General features: G+C 33.3%; 1 protein-coding gene across 5 annotated transcripts in view; it reads right to left on the bottom strand.

Annotated features, from left to right (window-relative positions):
• The window catches only part of LOC143200137 (uncharacterized), a 66,008-nt gene that overhangs the window by 3,480 nt on the left and 44,620 nt on the right, over nt 1-17,908 (bottom strand). For 4 of the 5 annotated variants that reach the window (XM_076410510.1, XM_076410508.1, XM_076410512.1 and 1 more), the window contains exons 2-3: nt 14,295-14,379; nt 2,058-2,289 (exon numbers count right to left, since the gene is read on the bottom strand). In XM_076410510.1, the coding sequence (XP_076266625.1) occupies nt 2,058-2,289; nt 14,295-14,379 (317 nt within the window). Of the gene's footprint in view, nt 1-2,057; nt 2,290-14,294; nt 14,380-16,286; nt 16,405-17,908 lie in introns of those variants that run through there. The other variant, XM_076410509.1, reaches the window with a different exon arrangement.

Raw genomic sequence — 17,908 nt, 5'->3', positions numbered from 1 at the left:
TGATCGAAAATATCGAGTTAAACTAGGAAGAAGAATGAGGTTATGATTGAATAATAATCGGTTTCTAATGTAATATATTAAATTTATCGATATTTGATGAATGAAGATGAGAAAGCGAGAGTTGTTTACATTTACTTATAATAAATAAATGGTGAAATTAAAATTATTTAATTTTGATGAAAAATATAAATTTTAAGAAAATGATTTATTAATTATCATCGTTAATAATTAATGTTTGAATAATAATCAGTATATAATATAGTTAAAATGTTTCATATTTGATCAATAAAGATGAGAAAACAAGAGTTTCTTACATTTCTTTAAAGTAAATCTATTTTAAAAATTCAAAATATCAATTTTCAGTACTCGAAAAATGAGGTTATGACTAAATAATAATCTGTTTCTAATTCTAAGAGAAGGACAGTTTTTGTTAAATTTATTTACAGTAGATAACTACACTGTTGCAGTTTTTATAAAAAATATCAGTTTTAAGAAGAATTAACGAGGTTGTGATTGAATAATGATCAGTTTCCAGTGTAGAATACTAATTAATTGATATATGAGGATTAAATTTTGATTAAAAAATATAAGTTTTAAGAAGATGAAAAATGAGGTTATGACTAAATAATAATCTGTTTCTAATTCTAAGAGAAGGAAAGTTTTTATTAAATTTATTTACAGTAGATAACTATACTGCTGCAATTTTTATAAAAAATATCAGTTTTAAAAAGAATTAACGAGGTTGTGATTGAATAATGATCAGTTTCCAGTGTAGAATACTAATTAATTGATATATGAGGATTAAATTTTGATTAAAAAATATAAGTTTTAAGAAGATGAAAAATGAGGTTATGATTGGATAATAATGAATTTACACCGTAGAATACTAGAATTTTAAAATTTGATAAATGAAGATTAAGAGGTGACAGTTGCTTACGTTTATTTACGATATATAAAAGGTGAAATTAAACTGATTCGATTTTGATGAAAAGTATCAGAATTTCAAGAAGAGTAAAAGTGAGGTTATGATTGGATAATAATGAATTTACACCGTAGAATACTAGAATTTTAAAATTTGATAAATGAAGATTAAGAGGTGACAGTTGCTTACGTTTATTTACGATATATAAAAGGTGAAATTAAACTGATTCGATTTTGATGAAAAATGTAACAATTTCAAGAAAAGTAAAAGTGAGGTTGTGATTGGATAATAATGAATTTACACCGTAGAATACTAGAATTTTAATATTTGATAAATGAAGATTAAATATAAAGGGTGAAATTACACTGATTCGATTTTGATGAAAAATGTCACAATTTCAAGAAGGATAAAAGTGAGGTTATGATTGGATAATAATGAATTTACACCGTAGAATACTAGAATTTTAATATTTGATAAATGAAGATTAAGACGTGACAGTTGCTTACGTTTACTTACGATATATAAAGGGTGAAATTAAACTGATTCGATTTTGATGAAAAATATCACAATTTCAAGAAGAGTAAAAGTGAGGTTATGATTGGATAATAATGAATTTACACCGTGGAATACTAGAATTTTTAATATTTGATAAATGAAAAATATAAAGGGTGAAATTAAACTGATTCGATTTTGATGAAAAATATCAGAATTTCAAGAAGAGTAAAAGTGAGGTTATGATTGGGTAATAATGAATTTACACCGTGGAATACTAGAATTTTTAAATTTGATAAATGAAGATTAAGAGGTGACAGTTGCTTACGTTTATTTACGATATATAAAAGGTGAAATTAAACTGATTCGATTTTGATGAAAAGTATCAGAATTTCAAGAAGAGTAAAGGTGAGGTTATGATTGGATAATAATGAATTTACACCGTAGAATACTAGAATTTTTAATATTTGATAAATGAAAAATATAAAGGGTGAAATTAAACTGATTCGATTTTCACGAAAAATATCAGAATTTCAAGAAGAGTAAAAGTGAGGTTATGATTGAATAATAATCAGTCTTAGGTGTGGAGCATTAAAATGGTCGATATTCGACGGACCAAGATGAGAGGATGATGTTTTCTTACATTTTCTGATTGAACAACAGCTCCTTGTGGAGGTTCTGCCTCCCCGGGTCCTCCCGGACCGGATTGATCGGCTTCCTGGGGGCTATCAGTCCGTCGTCGGTCAGCAGGGGCGGCGTCCTCGTTTCCGGTATCATCTCGTCGGGATCCTCGTTTCCGAACGGGCTCTTCTTCGTGGGCGAAGTAGGACTGATGGGGCTCAGAGGTGAGGTAGGCGTATTCGGTCTCTGCTTGACTGGAAAAACAAAAAAAAAAACGGAAATTAGTCGTCGGCGAGAAACCAAAGGGCGGAGAGTCGCGAACTATATTTAACGACCTGTTGGAACGGGCAGTGCTATTTTTAGTTTGAAAGCATTTTGATCGGAGCCACGGCTGTCGTTAGCTGATGAATTACGATTCTTCCGTTCCAATGGACGTCATCGCTCCATGACGTCAAACCAGATTTACGTCATAAAGCCGTCTGATGACGCCAGGAACTTAATGGGATCGCTTTTACACCGTCTGGCGGCATCATCGATCGTTCAGATCGATAGATAGGTCCAAAATTAAAAGCTCGTTCATACAATGAGTCCATCGTTGATACAATGAGTGAGTTAATCCATGACATAATTAAAAATGATTGCACAATAAATAGTAGAGCTTTTTTAAATAAAATAAATCCTTTATTTATTATTAAACGTAAATATTTTTTAATAAAAATCGAAAGAATAATCGAAGTATTACATATTATTGCTATATAAACTGTCAAAAGTATTTTACTATTTATCATTCACAATTTTAATCTTTTTACCCCATTACATTAACAATTTTGAAAAATATCGTTCCAAAATGCTGCTATATTAATAACATATAGAATATATTGTTATTCACAAGCAAACTGCCAAAAAATCATAAAACTATATATATTACATATAAATCTATGTAAGCATACATTCGGTACATTTTTGTCAAGGTCTTGGCTAGGACGACAGAGCCAGAATGTTAAAAATCAGTCGAATGAAACTAGTAGAACCAAAAATAGTAACTAAAAATACACGACTGAAACAGTTGATAGTAAAGAGTAGTCAATTACCAAACAGTCGATAGTCGTTTTCAGTTGATAGTCCTCAGCGCTACTATATTACATCTTATTTAATTATTTCTCTATTGCTATTCTTTTCTGCCCTTGAATTAAACAGTTTGTAAAGTAAATTAATAGCGTTTGTGCTCTAAACCTGTTCTAAACATAAAGCTGTTCCCTTCAAAAATAAGTTTACAACTATAAGCTGTCCAGATGGGACAACGACCACGTACATCTCTTTGGTGCATCCACCCTAAAGCACGGATCTTGCCCTGTGCGACTATAATTTGTCCCGGTCTCTACGAAACTCTTAATTTCTTCTATTCCCCAATACATTATCTCAAAATAATACTGGCAAAAATACGAGCGTCGATTGCATAATATATTAGAACAACATCCATGGTTGGAAATAAATCCGCATTTCTCACGTTAGAAACATTTAAATAATGTCAGTGCTGTTGCTTAACGTTTCCCATCATAAAATCTGTTTAAAATGCGGCCGATCCACGTACAATACAGCGATTATGAATAATGAAAGATACATGAAATCTACGACATCGAGAACTAATAAATATATATACGTTAGTTCCATACAAACATCCTCTGAATATCTCGCGTTGGAACGATGATGAATATTCTGAAGTTTAATGAGTGTCTCGCTGATGATTACGTAAAGATCCGTAGGTTTATTTGCAAGCCTACTGGATTTACAGTCTAAACAGGATGGGATGTGTCGAAAGTGACGTAATTGATCACTTATCGGGTAATTATATAATAATTGGATATATGTAAACGTTTAGACAATCGGTTTAGTATGTGTACTGACGTTTTGATTACAATATCTTCGTTTGAAGTAAAATGGCGAAGCAATATTTGGAAACAGTGAGGCGTCGAATGATTTTTCATGAGCCCTGAATTTTAACCAAGGTAAAATATCTTTTAAACCCTATTCTGTAAAAAATCGTTAATATCTTATAATAAAGCATTGATTTTTATATACATATTGATATTTTGAGAGATATATCTTCAGTTAAAGCAACATAGGAAAGCAATATTTGGAAACAGTCAAGAATATAATTATTTCTCATGAACCCTGGTTTTTAACCAAGGTAAAATATCTTTTAAACGCTATTCTGTAAAAAATCATTAATATCTTATAATAAAGCATTGATTTTTATATACATATTGATATTTTGAGAGATATATCTTCAGTTAAAGCAACATAGGAAAGCAATATTTGGAAACAGCCAAGAATATAATTATTTCTCATGAACCCTGGATTTTAACCAAGGTAAAATATCTTTTAAACGCTATTCTGTAAAAAATCATTAATATCTTATAATAAAGCATTGATTTTTATATACATATTGATATTTTGAGAGATATATCTTCAGTTAAAGCAACATAGGAAAGCAATATTTGGAAACAGTCAAGAATATAATTATTTCTCATGAACCCTGGTTTTTAACCAAGGTAAAATATCTTTTAAACCCTATTCTGTAAAAAATCGTTAATATCTTATAATAAAGCATTGATTTTTATATACATATTGATATTTTGAGAGATATATCTTCAGTTAAAGCAACATAGGAAAGCAATATTTGGAAACAGTCAAGAATATAATTATTTCTCAAGAACCCTGGTTTTTAACCAAGGTAAAATATATTTTAAGCCCTATTCTGTAAAAATTCATTGATACCACATAATAAAATGTTGATCTTTATATTCATACTGATATTTTGAGAGATATATCTTCGATTGAAACAAAATAGAAAGAAATTACTTACAATATTTGGAAACAGTCATGGTTTCTAACTAAGGCAAAATATCTTTTAAACTTTATTTCGTAAAACAAACATTAATACCACATAATAAAACATTTATTTTTATATACAAACTGATATTTTGAGAGATATATCTTCAGTTAAAGCAACATAGGAAAGCAATATTTGGAAACAGTCAAGAATATAATTATTTCTCATGAACCCTGGTTTCTAACTAAGGCAATATATCTTTTAAACTTTATTTAGTAAAAGATCATTAATATCACATAATAGAACGTTGATTTTTATATACATACTAATATTTTGAGAGATATATCATCGTTTAAAGCAAAATAGTGAATAAATAGTTAAATATCCGAATAAAATTACGACAAAATCTCTTTTAACCAACCATGTCTCACAAAAAAATCAAAAACACTAATTTTCATGCAAGCTGTGATATTTTCGTTTAAAATATTATGGTGAAAGAAAGTTTGAGTCAATTATCAGACATATCGATTATATCGGTCCGTAATATGAAATTATAACGCACTATTAGCATTCAAATTTAACGCTCATAATTACACAATTCTTGTTATCAACGGTTAACGTTACTAGGCCTAACAGGAGGGAATTTATTCAAATATTTGCAGGTATTTAAATATAATTAAGCAGTGTTTGACGGAGAAAAAACGTCACGAGCACACTCACAGTGCGCCGTGTATTTTGGATTACGACAAACAACGTTGCCATTAATTAGAGTGCTTATTATTTAATTTCCACTAGATGAAAGAAAGAGCCCGTATGCGGACCGAAGGAGGTATACGCAAGAATTTCGTTATGTTATTATGATTAGGAACTTAATGGCCGGTTAGATAACGATTTGCAACTAATTTCGATTTCTCGTATGTACAGCGTGCAGCTCGGCTTTTGGTATGCACTTTTATGTTTCGCGAATTCGATATAGTTATATAAACCCATATATCTGCGGCGGCCAACTTTCCAAATTCGTAAATCGGACATTCTGGTGGTAGGACCGGAAAACGCAAACCAAAATTAAGTAAAATATCATCAACTATATATCATACGACCTCCAATATCCAGGTAAAGCTACATTAGCTTTTCCGATTCTATTTTTTTTATAATTCTGTTGGTTTGTGTGAAAGTAGTGGCTATTTCTGGAGAATCATAATCGGCATTCGGTAAAGTTCGGTAGTTTCCGCCTGATTTTGCGACGTGACCATTTATAAGCAGTCAAGAGGTAGAATCCAACAAACTGCAAAGGCCATTTTGTATTTGATCCTAAATAACTGCCAATGGATAAATAATCGATTTCTAATGTTATCAAAAAAACTACTATAACAATTTTAATCTAAACACACATAAGAGGACATTTTTATGAGATTTTGTTGCAAATTGGAATCAATTCCATACCAAATTCATTATATTTTAGACAAGGGCTAATTGATTATCTATCGCGCGTTTGTTGTTTTGTTTTTTTTGGGTGCCATTTTCATGGGCCATGATATAGGGAAGAGTACGTTTGGCATTTTTTTACATTATAATTAAAATTAATTCGTTATAATGAATGTTGATATAGGAAGTGTGTTGTATGAAAATAAGTGACAGTAAAAAAATTGCAAAAAAAATATTTTCATAACTAATTTTCATACATAATTTTCAGAACAGAAATGACACCAAAAAATATGAAAATGCAAAAAATTGCAAATTTTATAATTCAATTTTATAGATTTTATAAATATATAAATATATATATATATATATATATATATATATATATATATATATTTATATATATATATATATATATATATATATATATATATATATATATATATATATATATATATATATATATATATACTCATCTGTCAGATAAAGATAATAGTAAATAGATACTTTTTAAGATATATTACCTAGATAATACTATTCGATTCAGCGTAAAATTTGCTATCATCTCTATAGTTTTCATTAATTACCGATTATTTGAAAAGAAATGACAGTAAAAAAACAGTAAAAAAATTGAAAATGTCAAAAAATCGCAAATTTTCACGAAAGAAAAGTGAAACTGAAGCTTTCACGAAATAGAAAAATTGTCAAAATTTTTTTTCTTTTAGATAAAGATAAAACTCCAATATACCGGTATTTTTGGGGTAAAATAAACGAAAATCCACGTTAGATTGCTTTAAAATCTATAGTTCTTAAAATATATGGCATAACTAAAACTATACATTTCATTGTATATCTTAGAAAATACGAGTTATACAAACAATATTATACAACTATTCGTTTAAGCGATAAATTCTTTATAATCTCCGTAATATTACTAATAAAAATTCGTTAAAACAAATTCACAGTTTCGATATATTCACGGAAATCAACTGATATAACATCAAAACTGTCAGTGTCTCTGAATGCACTCGTAGATATAATTTCAAAAAGTGAACTTTTGTCTTGAACCTGAATACAATACCAGAAAAAAAAGATATACACCAAAAATCAACATGTTATATATTGACAATACAACGATAAACGATAAGGGCGTTGATAACCATGTTGTTGATTGAATGAATTGACAGCAGAATCGAAAAATAAATAAGCAATTCATGAGAAAACTCAAATCCGTTCTAAAATCCATTATATTATGAAATAAATTCGTCAGAGATAACACTATTATCGGCTAATTATATATGTGATAACCGGCCGGTCATCAGCTATGTATTCACAGTTAAATATTCCAAATCACCACAAGTACAGCCATGCTGATATAGGGTTAACAATTAAGTGTTACTTATAATAATTTCGTGCTATTGCAGAAAATTGCAACACGCACTACGAGAGTAAATAAGTACATACTAAATTCACGTACTGTTCTGCACTTGTGCAGCGAAGTGTACTATGTGGCAAAAAACAGTGAAATGTGCTACTAACTTTTACTTTAATGGACACTAGGTAAGGCCAATGAGTCTTCCTAGTTTAGTCACCATAGAGACAAATTGAGAGTTAGTCGGTAACAACTATTAATAATATATTGATTAATAAAAAAAAGCATTATTGACGATGGTATTTGGGATTAATCAGTAAGATGAGCAAATTGTCACCGCGTAACTATTGTCAATTGTTGGAGAAATATCTTCGCGAGAGTCTCGCACGAAATGACGTTCTCGACATTTAAAACTATTTCGGCTGGAGTTCCACAAGGTAGCGTCTTAGGACCTCTCTTGTATCTGCTCTATACTGCTGACATCCCAAGAACTAAAGAAACAGTACTTGGAACCTTGCTGACCTCACAATTAATATGGCAAACGACATATCTCTGCCTAGAGCAGTAGGAAAAGTACAAAAGGCACAAACAACTAAACTGGTTAGCCCGAAGATACTCTCAACTTGACCTAAAATCAAAGAGATTGATTTGTCAGACAATCATAGAGCCAATTTGGACCTGTGAGGTGCAAATATCTGGCTGCACTAAAAATTCAAATCAACTAGTCATCCAACGCTGTCAAAACAAAATCTTCGAGTAATTATGGCCTGGATATCAAATTGATTTGCGAAATTATCCGAGATTTTGCCTTAAAACACAAAAGAAGATAACTAAAACATACTAACGCGGAAGCAATACAACTACTGGACAACGCGCGGGATATCACAAGATTGAAGCGAACCAAACCATACGAACTTATATAAAGCCTATACCTTTAGTTATTAAGTTAAGCTTAAGTTATTATAATTTTATAATTGAGGAATACATATTGAAGTATTTATCTCGCACTCGTCTTGCTTGTGAAGTAATCCAAGTACAAATGAAATGTAGTAATAAATTAATTTATAAATAAGATTGTACTAAGCATATCTAAGAAAGATGTTATCAAAAAAAAATTCTTCATAGACATTCGAACAACACTTAAACTTCTATCTATGTCCTTTTCTAAAAGTTTAAGAAACGTTGAAAAAATTCTCATGTTTTAAGAAAATCGGCCGGTCAGAGGGGGCAATGTTTGGTGAATATAACAAGTAGCAACAGTAATGTAGTGTAGAACATACTGAACAAAATCTAAAAGCATCAACTTTAACCAGGCATAACATATTTTGTACTATTGTTAATTTCGAATCAGAATCAACCAAATACCTCGGAATACATCTCGATGGTAGGCTAAATTGGAAACAACATGTTAGACCAACTACAGAGCAGATTAGATTCAAAGTCAAGCAGTTGTACTGATTAAGAGCTGCACGATGACCTCTAAATCAAATGGATATACGAACTGATCGAAGATTTCGTCTTAAAACACGAAATAAGGTTGCTAAATCACAGCAACTTGGATGCAATACAGCTACTGGACAACACGCAGGACATCAGAAGATCAGATGTTTAGTGTATAAGTGTATTCTTAACTTTAGCTTAAGTAGTTTAGTTTTATTTTAATTTAGAAAATACATCCCGATGTATTAATCCCGTACTAGTCTTGCTTGACTATTAATAGAAATATAACAGATCAGTAGCAATAAATTAATTTGTAAATTAAGATTGTACTAAGCATATCTAATATAAGATGTAATTAACAACAAAAAAAAGATAATAAAATCTACTGGATTCAGTTATGAGGATGTTCTGCGAGAACCAATATCGACATAAGTATATCAGAATCTCCTGAAAAGTATTGTCGATGCACCCTTAGTGGAAATTAAGAAACTCACAGCAAGACATGAATAAAGACTTCTCAGCAAAATTACACATACTAGAACTGTGTCTAAATGTTCTGAAATCCCAATATAACAGCAAACCAAACGGCAATAAGAACACTGGTTGTCACATACCTGAAAAGTCTGGACACTGTCTTCGTCGCACGATTCTCGAAAAAAAACTTGCCACTGTACGCGAAATAGCAGGCAAATTCTAATATTATTGTCTGAATCCACCTGGGGGAGCTCCGCCGACAGGCCAACTCCTAGTGCGACGCGCGATACACGACTAGGAAACCGCGAACTGAACCGAATCGACGGCTCACGTGTCCGTCTCCTTCATCCACACTCTCGGAGGCGGTAAAGGTGCTTTCGACTAGGTCAGGAATGTGATCGAGCGTCGTTTTGGTTAGCAGGTGAGAATTATGCTGGTTACGCGGACGGTATATTAATTTTGAGGGAATCCTGCAAGGGGGCTCTTCAGGTCTTTGTCAAAATATTGTTTATCACATTATTTTTTACGCAAAGAAGTAACATAATCCACGTTTAAATACCAGGGTTTTGATACAACGAAAAATGGGCACCATGTATGGGTTCTATCTCGAAAGAATAATGTATCTCTTGGGGCTATCCACGAATCGACACGTTTTTTAGTATCTTCTAGTATAAGAAGTAGCAGTATACGTATTTTTTAGTATAAGAAGTGGCCACAAGTAGTGGAAACAAGTAGTAGTCAGACGGAGCAAGGTCTGGATAATACGGTGCGTGGTGTAGCACTTTCCATTTTAATGTTTCCAATTGAGTTTTCACGGGTTTTGCGTCATGCTGAAGAATAACATTGTTTTGTTTTTGCTCGTATTCGCGTTTCTCTCACAGTATTCAGTCCAAACGTATCAACTGTAGTCGATATCGATCCCCAATGATGGTTTCACTGGAGATGGCGTATAAACCAATCCTAGCTCTTGGTGTTGCTATTTAGACCACCAATGAAATATTGTGGTACGATATATGTTATAATTATTAACATGAATTCTTCTTCAAGATATCTAGTCTGCTTCAACTCTTCCTCTATTTCAACGGATGGAAGGCTCGACAAAAACAACATCAAACGTCATAATTTTAACTGTTTTAACACGGTTTGGTTCATATCTTTGGCCGAACCGGTAACCCAGATGGCGCAGTTGTATTTTCCCATAACACCTTATTAGAATTATTACGAAAAGCGTGCGGCTATAAGTGGCGGCCTTGTTTTTCAGGCTCGAGAAAAAATCAGAGTAGAAACGGCTATTTATAGTCAGAAGGCTATAATAGAACGTTAGATTTATTATCATACTGATTAAGGGCGGGTCTTTCATTTAAAAGGGATACGGATAATTTTAGCGTTTTTCTCTCACTGTCTATAATGTGGTAGGTGTGGTTATTGCTAATGAAGACCTTGTGTATTAAAACAAGTTCTTATTAGTATCAGATTCATCGTTTTATTATTTATTCCACGAAATTTTGTGTTTCAAAACGTTCTGTGTGTATAGTGGGTGTGACGCATGAAACCTTCCATGTTTTCGGATAAAAATAAGAAGCCAAGAGTGTTGTGAATCAAATATTTCGACTCTAGCGTTTTTTTTTTGTTCTGGCCTACAACCAGGCTTACTCTCGGCTTACCAATACACCAAACCGAAACCACACTAAATATACACACTAAATGTTCACACAAGTTCGTATGGTTTTGTTCGTTTCAATCTCCTGACATCCTGTGCGCTGTCCAGCAGTTGTATTGCTTCCACGTTAAAATGATTTAGTAATCTTCTTTCGTGTTTCAAGGCGAAATCCTGCACAACTTCGCAAATCCATTTGATTTCCAGGTCATCGTGCAGTTCTTCATTGGTTACATAGCGATAGGCATTGGTAATCAATCGAAGAATCTTGTTTTGACAGCGCTGTATGACTAACTGATTTGAATTTTTAGTGCAACCCCATATTTGCACCCCATAGGTCCAAATTGGCTTTATAATTGTATTATAGATCAACCTCTTTGATTTTAGATCAAGTTGAGAGTATCTTCCGACTGACCAGTATAGTTGTTTTATTTTGGTCCTAATGTGTTTTGCTTTTTGTCTAACGTGATGCTTCCAATTTAATCTACCGTCAAGATGGATTCCAAGGTATTTTGCTGATTCTGCTTGAGGAATCGGGCATCCATTGAGTGATATAATTAAGTTTTTATTATTTTGCCTTAATGCAAAATTAACGTGGACAGATTTGGAGCTACTAAGTTGAATTTTCCAATCTTTTGTCCATTTGTAGATTTTGTTGACTGCCACTTGCACTTTTTCTATTGCCCTAGGCAGATATATATCTTTTGCCATAATAACTGTGTCATCAGCAAAGGTTCCAAGAATTGTTTCTTTTGTTGTTGGAATGTCAGCAGTGTAGAACAGGTACAGGAGAGGTCCTAAGACGCTACCTTGTGGAACTCCAGCAAATTTGGAGATATGGCAGATGGCTCGAGGACCCGGCGAAAAAACAGATAGTGAAAGTAATTATAGATTCGTGAACTTGAGTTAACACACGACTAGATGCTGTCGCATGGGAGCAAACGTTTTGACTACAGCGACGGATGAGGTCGTTTCAGCCTGGAAAAGGGGAAGTTAGCGGTGACGAGCAAGCGCGTCTTCACAGGAACTTGAGCTGAGTCGTTGTTTGAGGAAGGATTGAGATATGAAGTGCATGATTTCTGGACTGTCAGTTTCCCCGTGAATTTGATTATTTCTGACAAACCATGGAGCATTTAAGATTCTCCTGAGGGGCTTATTTTGGAAAACTTGAAGCCGTTTCATCTGATTGGGTGTAACAAACTTGAAGTAGACATCCGTAGAGGAGTACGGACCGACTTAACATCTTGTAAAATAAGCATTTGATGGAGATGGGAAGTCTGCTAGAAGGGCAGATCAGAGAAGATAGCAGGTTTGCGAACCTTTCTGGATTTGTGAATGTTAACCGAATCATCGGTCGAAGTCGAAGTGGAGACTTAGACGCGTGACGTTATCCAGCCATGGTGCGGTGTCGATCTTAAGTTGCGGAACGCGCAGCGTGTAACGCTTGTTATGGAAAATGATGGCCTGGGTTTTCAGGGGGTTGCAACCTCCAGAATTTGAACCACTTGGCCTTATGATCGAGCTGTTTCTGTCCGTGAAGAAAGCAGTGCCGTCAGTGTAAAACGCGACGTTAATGTGCTCTATTCTCGGGAGATCTAAAATAAAAGACTCTAAAGCAAGTTGATCTTAAAAGATCAGCTCAAAAGTTGGGGGAAATGGAAATGTTGCTAGGACAATGTGCAGGTGATGTAATAATAACAACTGATAGGTCAGGACATCTTAAATAGATGGCATATGATAATAAGAGAATATCAATCAATACTTTTAAATATCTGAGTATAGAAAACGAAAGTAATGGATGCTAGGAGATCGACATGAATACTAACTAACAGTTGAGAGGCGTCAGTATTGCCAAAGAGAGATACAAGTAAGAAACAAGTAGCAGAAGTACGATCTTCAGAAGAGGATATAACAAAAATGGACAGGATGAAAAGAAAAGGCTTGAATAATGGTGGAAGTGGAAGAATATCTAAAAACTCAGTTGGTGGGGACACTTACAAGCCCATGGAGGACACAAGACTGGTAAAGACGATATAGGATGCAAGAACGGAACGGATACAAATCCGACGGCGATATCAGCGCACCAGGAATGAACATACCAGAAAAATAATTCAGAAAACATCCACTGTATTCATCAGATTTCCGTGAAAACAAAGACTTTTGACAATTTTCGAAAAGTATTGTGCGAGAAGGTAAAAAGTGAATTAGCATTTTTTAAATTATAATATTTAAATATATTGACGTCATTTGCTTGATAAATTAATTAATTTACTACAGTATTAAACTCTTGGAACCCAAAACAATAAAAATACTATTTAATTATGTTTGCTCTAGATTCATTGAACAATAAAAATTTCTTATCGGTTGTGGTGGATTTAACACTGCCACATTTTTGAGATAAGGCTTCACCGGATCAGGAACAATAAACGTAAATTTGAGTATATTTCGACTAGATTTCACGTTTTTATTAAATGTCCTTGTTGTTTTTAACTAGTAACCACACAGAAGACTAGATAAACCACGTCTTAGATGACCCTGAAGAACCTGAGGTATAAAAATGTAAGTCTATGGTTGTTGATAACAAAATACGGATAGAAATTAACGGTTTCATCGTTTTTCGCTTAAAAATTGTGTGCTTTATTTAGCGTTTTGTGTTGGGCGAAGCCCGTAAAGTAACAAATCATATTAGCGATGCTGTAAAAGTGTTGTTCTGGTCTAAAATTTAATTAAAATAGCTTCGACAGGTTATATAATACAATATCGGATAGGAAATTTTGTTAAAACATGTAATAAAAATTACTTTTTAGAAATTCGGTTCATTCATCATGGCGGGATCTCCATAAAGCTTATCAAGTCATTATTTGGCTTCGAAAACAACATATACGGTGGGAAAAAGAGCTCTCACACCCTCTACTGGACTCGTATGATAAGCACAAAGAGAAATTCTGACAGCAGCATTCCAAACAACTTTGTTAGAGATGAGACTTATTGAGTCTTGCGTTAGTATACGATATTCTTGAGGCTTTTTGATATTTATCGATTTTTGGGTTCGACCACGTACCTGGAAATTCCTTATTTTCTAATTTAAGCTTTAATTCTTCTATGGTACTGTTCTTGATGATAGGTTGCTCTAAACTGCTAACGTTCTGAAACAAAATAATATATTAACATTATTATTATTTATAAATCGTTTAAATATTAGTGAAAAACAAATAGCTTGCTATAACTCTTTTATTGATTTTGCAGGATAGGTTAATAGATTCAAGGTTTTACTGAAGAAAATTCAAAAGAAGATCCCTAGACACATTTTAATTCAATTTAACTAGTCCAAAGTTCCAAAAGAACGATAATAAAAAAGAACAATGCCTGGCCTTTTATAAAGTGGATTTTCCCATATTTGCGTAACGTATCAACCTTCAAACTGATGGCACTTCGTCATGCCATGATGATTTTCACTTAACTTAATTCTTCATATTCATTTTCAAGATTTCCAGCACCATGATTTCACAAAACTCTATAAGAACTCAGAAGGTGTTGATTTTTCAAGCGAAGAGAGAATGGATTCGTTGGTTGCCAAAATATCCATCCAGAACTCTTGTAATATCGTCGAAAAACAAACACGTCAACAACATGTCATTATCTAGTACGAATTCTGAATAAGAGACATCATTAGACTTTACTCTTACGAAAATGAGGTTGGTCAACAATTACTGTTACTGTTGGTCAATATCCCAAGATGAATACAGATTTCTTTCCACATAAATTGGATGGTATTATCATGAACCACATGTAATTTCAACAAGATCATAGCTGTTGAAATAATTTAACTACTGCCTGAAAAAAATCCTGAAATGTAGATAATTTGATTCCATACCACTTAGTTTCTTTTTATGGGGTTATTTGAAGTCAGTTTATGTGAAATTCAAGCTTAGCTTTTAAAAATTGCTGTATACTATTTAAAAAGATAAAAATAATTACTTTAATTACTTCTTAATATCTATTCCAATTAATTATCTCTATCTAATTAGTAATATTCGACGTGACAGATTATTTTGTTTTAATTGTTATTGATGAATATTCAATTTAAAAAAAAACAGTGTTTTAGTTTGATTCAAATGTTGTGAGAGCCTGTATTACAACAATTTTTATACACTATATCAAGAAATTCACAACGCCAACTATGGTTTATTAATTAAATGAAAAATAGATGATCAGATAAAATCTTATAGTATAAAATAGATAAAATATTGTAACTGTAAGTGCTTAATATTACATATTGTCTGCAGTCCATCTTGAATAAATAACTTTCAATATTAATAACAAAACTATCAGCCCTATATATTAATTTTAGAGTACATTTGTAACCAACTTTGTATTTAAGCCTCATTAACAGGCTTCACTTTCGTCGAAATGCGAACAAACATTTTTTCAGTGCGTTGAAAATGTCTGAATTTGTACCGAGTAAATCCGCATTTTCGGGAAGTTTTACTTTTTTACTTCATTTTGAAGAAAAAGCCGGATAAAGATCATCGAATGATGTGTAAAGCTTATGGCGGTCATGCTCAATCGACTTCAACATGTGAATACTGGTTTCGACGCTTTAAAAGTGATGATTTTGACACCGAAGACAAAGAGAGTCACTGGACGGCCAAAAAAAATGAATACGAGCAAAGACGCAACAGTGTTGTTCTTCAGCATTACAACACTCGACCATATGTTGCAAAATCATAGCTGGGAACATGAAAATAGGAAGTGTAATGCCACCCGCCGTATTCTCCAGATCTTGCTCCTTTTGATTACTACTTGTTCCGACATGCGTGTTCCAAAAAATGGATCTATTCGTGGATAGTTTCAAAAAATTCATCGTTCTTTCGAAATAGAATCCGTAAATTGTCTGAAATATGGGAAAAAGTAGTAGCTATCGATGAACAATCCTTTGAATAGAATACATTTTACCGAATGTTTACAACAAAGCTTAGAATGAAGAAAAGTTTATAAGCCTAATAACAATTAACAGGAAACAACATCAAAAACAAATAAAAAAACGAGTTACTTTTCTGTCGGATTCTTCGGGCAGGTCCTCCACTACCGCCTCCTGTTTCTCCACCACTTTATCCATAAGTACACTCTCCATGTTCGGTCGCCACACAAAAATCGACTTAATGCTCAGTTGTTTTAACCAAATCGGTCGGAAATTAATGGCGAAAATATAGCGCTCGCGCGAAATATCGATAAAAACCGTGGATGCGATAGCAGGCTTAAGCCTGGATTAAATACAACGCCAATAAATCAAATAATATTATATGTTTTACGCCGTGTCAGATAGTTGTTAACGTTCAGCACGAGCGAGCAGAGATAAAAGAGGAAAAACCCATTTATAGAGGGCTCCGGTTAAAAGATCTCTGAAGATATATACCATCACAGAATAAATAACGCGTCTGACATCATCTCCCGCTCGATTTAGACCAAAACTAGTAGCATAGAATATAATGTAACAGGTCAATTGAAAAGTCCCTGACCTGACACATAGATGGCGCCACTAGAAATAAATCCATATGTTTTTTAGTTAGCCCTAACCGTCAAAAGATGCGTGTATAAAATCGACAACTGTCGGATCGTTAGTTTGCGAATTATAGCATTTTGAGTGAAGCAACTTTTGTTATTGTGAAAAAAATGGATAAAAAGGAATTTCGCGTGTTGATAAAATATTGCTCTTTGAAGGGGAAAAAATAAAGTTGACGCAAAAACTTGGCTTGATGGTGATTTTCCGGACATTGCCCCAGGAAAATCGACCATCAAGGATTGGTATGCGAAGTTTAGACGTGGTGAAATGAGCACCGAAGACGGTGAACGCAGTGGACGCCCAAAAGAGGTTGTTACCGACGAAAACATTAAGAAAATCCACAAAATAATTGTAAATGACCGTAAATTGAAATTTAATGAAATAGCAGACACTCTAAAGATATCAACTGAACGTGTACATCATATCATTCACGAATATTTGGGTATGAGAAAGCTGTGTGGAAAGTATGTGCCCCGCGAGGTCACTTTTGTCCAAAAACAACGACGAGCTGATGATTCTAAGCAGTGTTTGAAGATGATTAAGCGTAATAAACCAGAAATTTTGCCTCGATATGTGACAATGGGTGAAACATGGCTCCATTATTTCACTCCGAAGTCCAATCGACCGTCAGTCCAGTAGTGGAGTGTACACGATGAAAACGCAATAGTCGGCTGGCAAGATTATGGCATCTATATTTTGGGATGCGCATGGAATAATTTTTATTGACGACCTTGAAAAAGGAATGATCATCAACAGCAACTATTACATAGCATTATTGGATTGTTTGAAGGACGAAATCGCCGAAACACGGCCGCATTTGAAGAAAAAGAAAGTGCTGATTCACCAAGACAATGCACCGTGTCAAAAATTCATGAATTGGGCTTCGAATTGCTTCCTCATCCACTGTATTCTCCAGATCTGGCCTCCAGCGACTATTTCCTGTTCTCAGATCTCAAAAGAATGCTCACCGGGAAGACATTTTCGTCGAATGAAGAGGTGATCGCTGAAACTGAAGCCTATCTTGAAGCAAAAGACAAATCGTACTACAAAAATGGTATCGAAAAGTTGGATGGCCGCTATGATCAGTGTATCGCCCTTGAAGGGAATTATGT

The sequence above is a fragment of the Rhynchophorus ferrugineus genome, unplaced genomic scaffold (genome assembly GCF_030347505.1).
Source record: "Rhynchophorus ferrugineus isolate W39M unplaced genomic scaffold, kcgeb_rfMv2 rfM7, whole genome shotgun sequence".
NCBI classification, from domain to species: Eukaryota; Metazoa; Arthropoda; class Insecta; order Coleoptera; family Curculionidae; genus Rhynchophorus; species Rhynchophorus ferrugineus.
The sequence above is the reverse complement of the archived record's forward strand: the minus strand, read 5'-3'. Positions and strand labels throughout refer to the sequence as shown.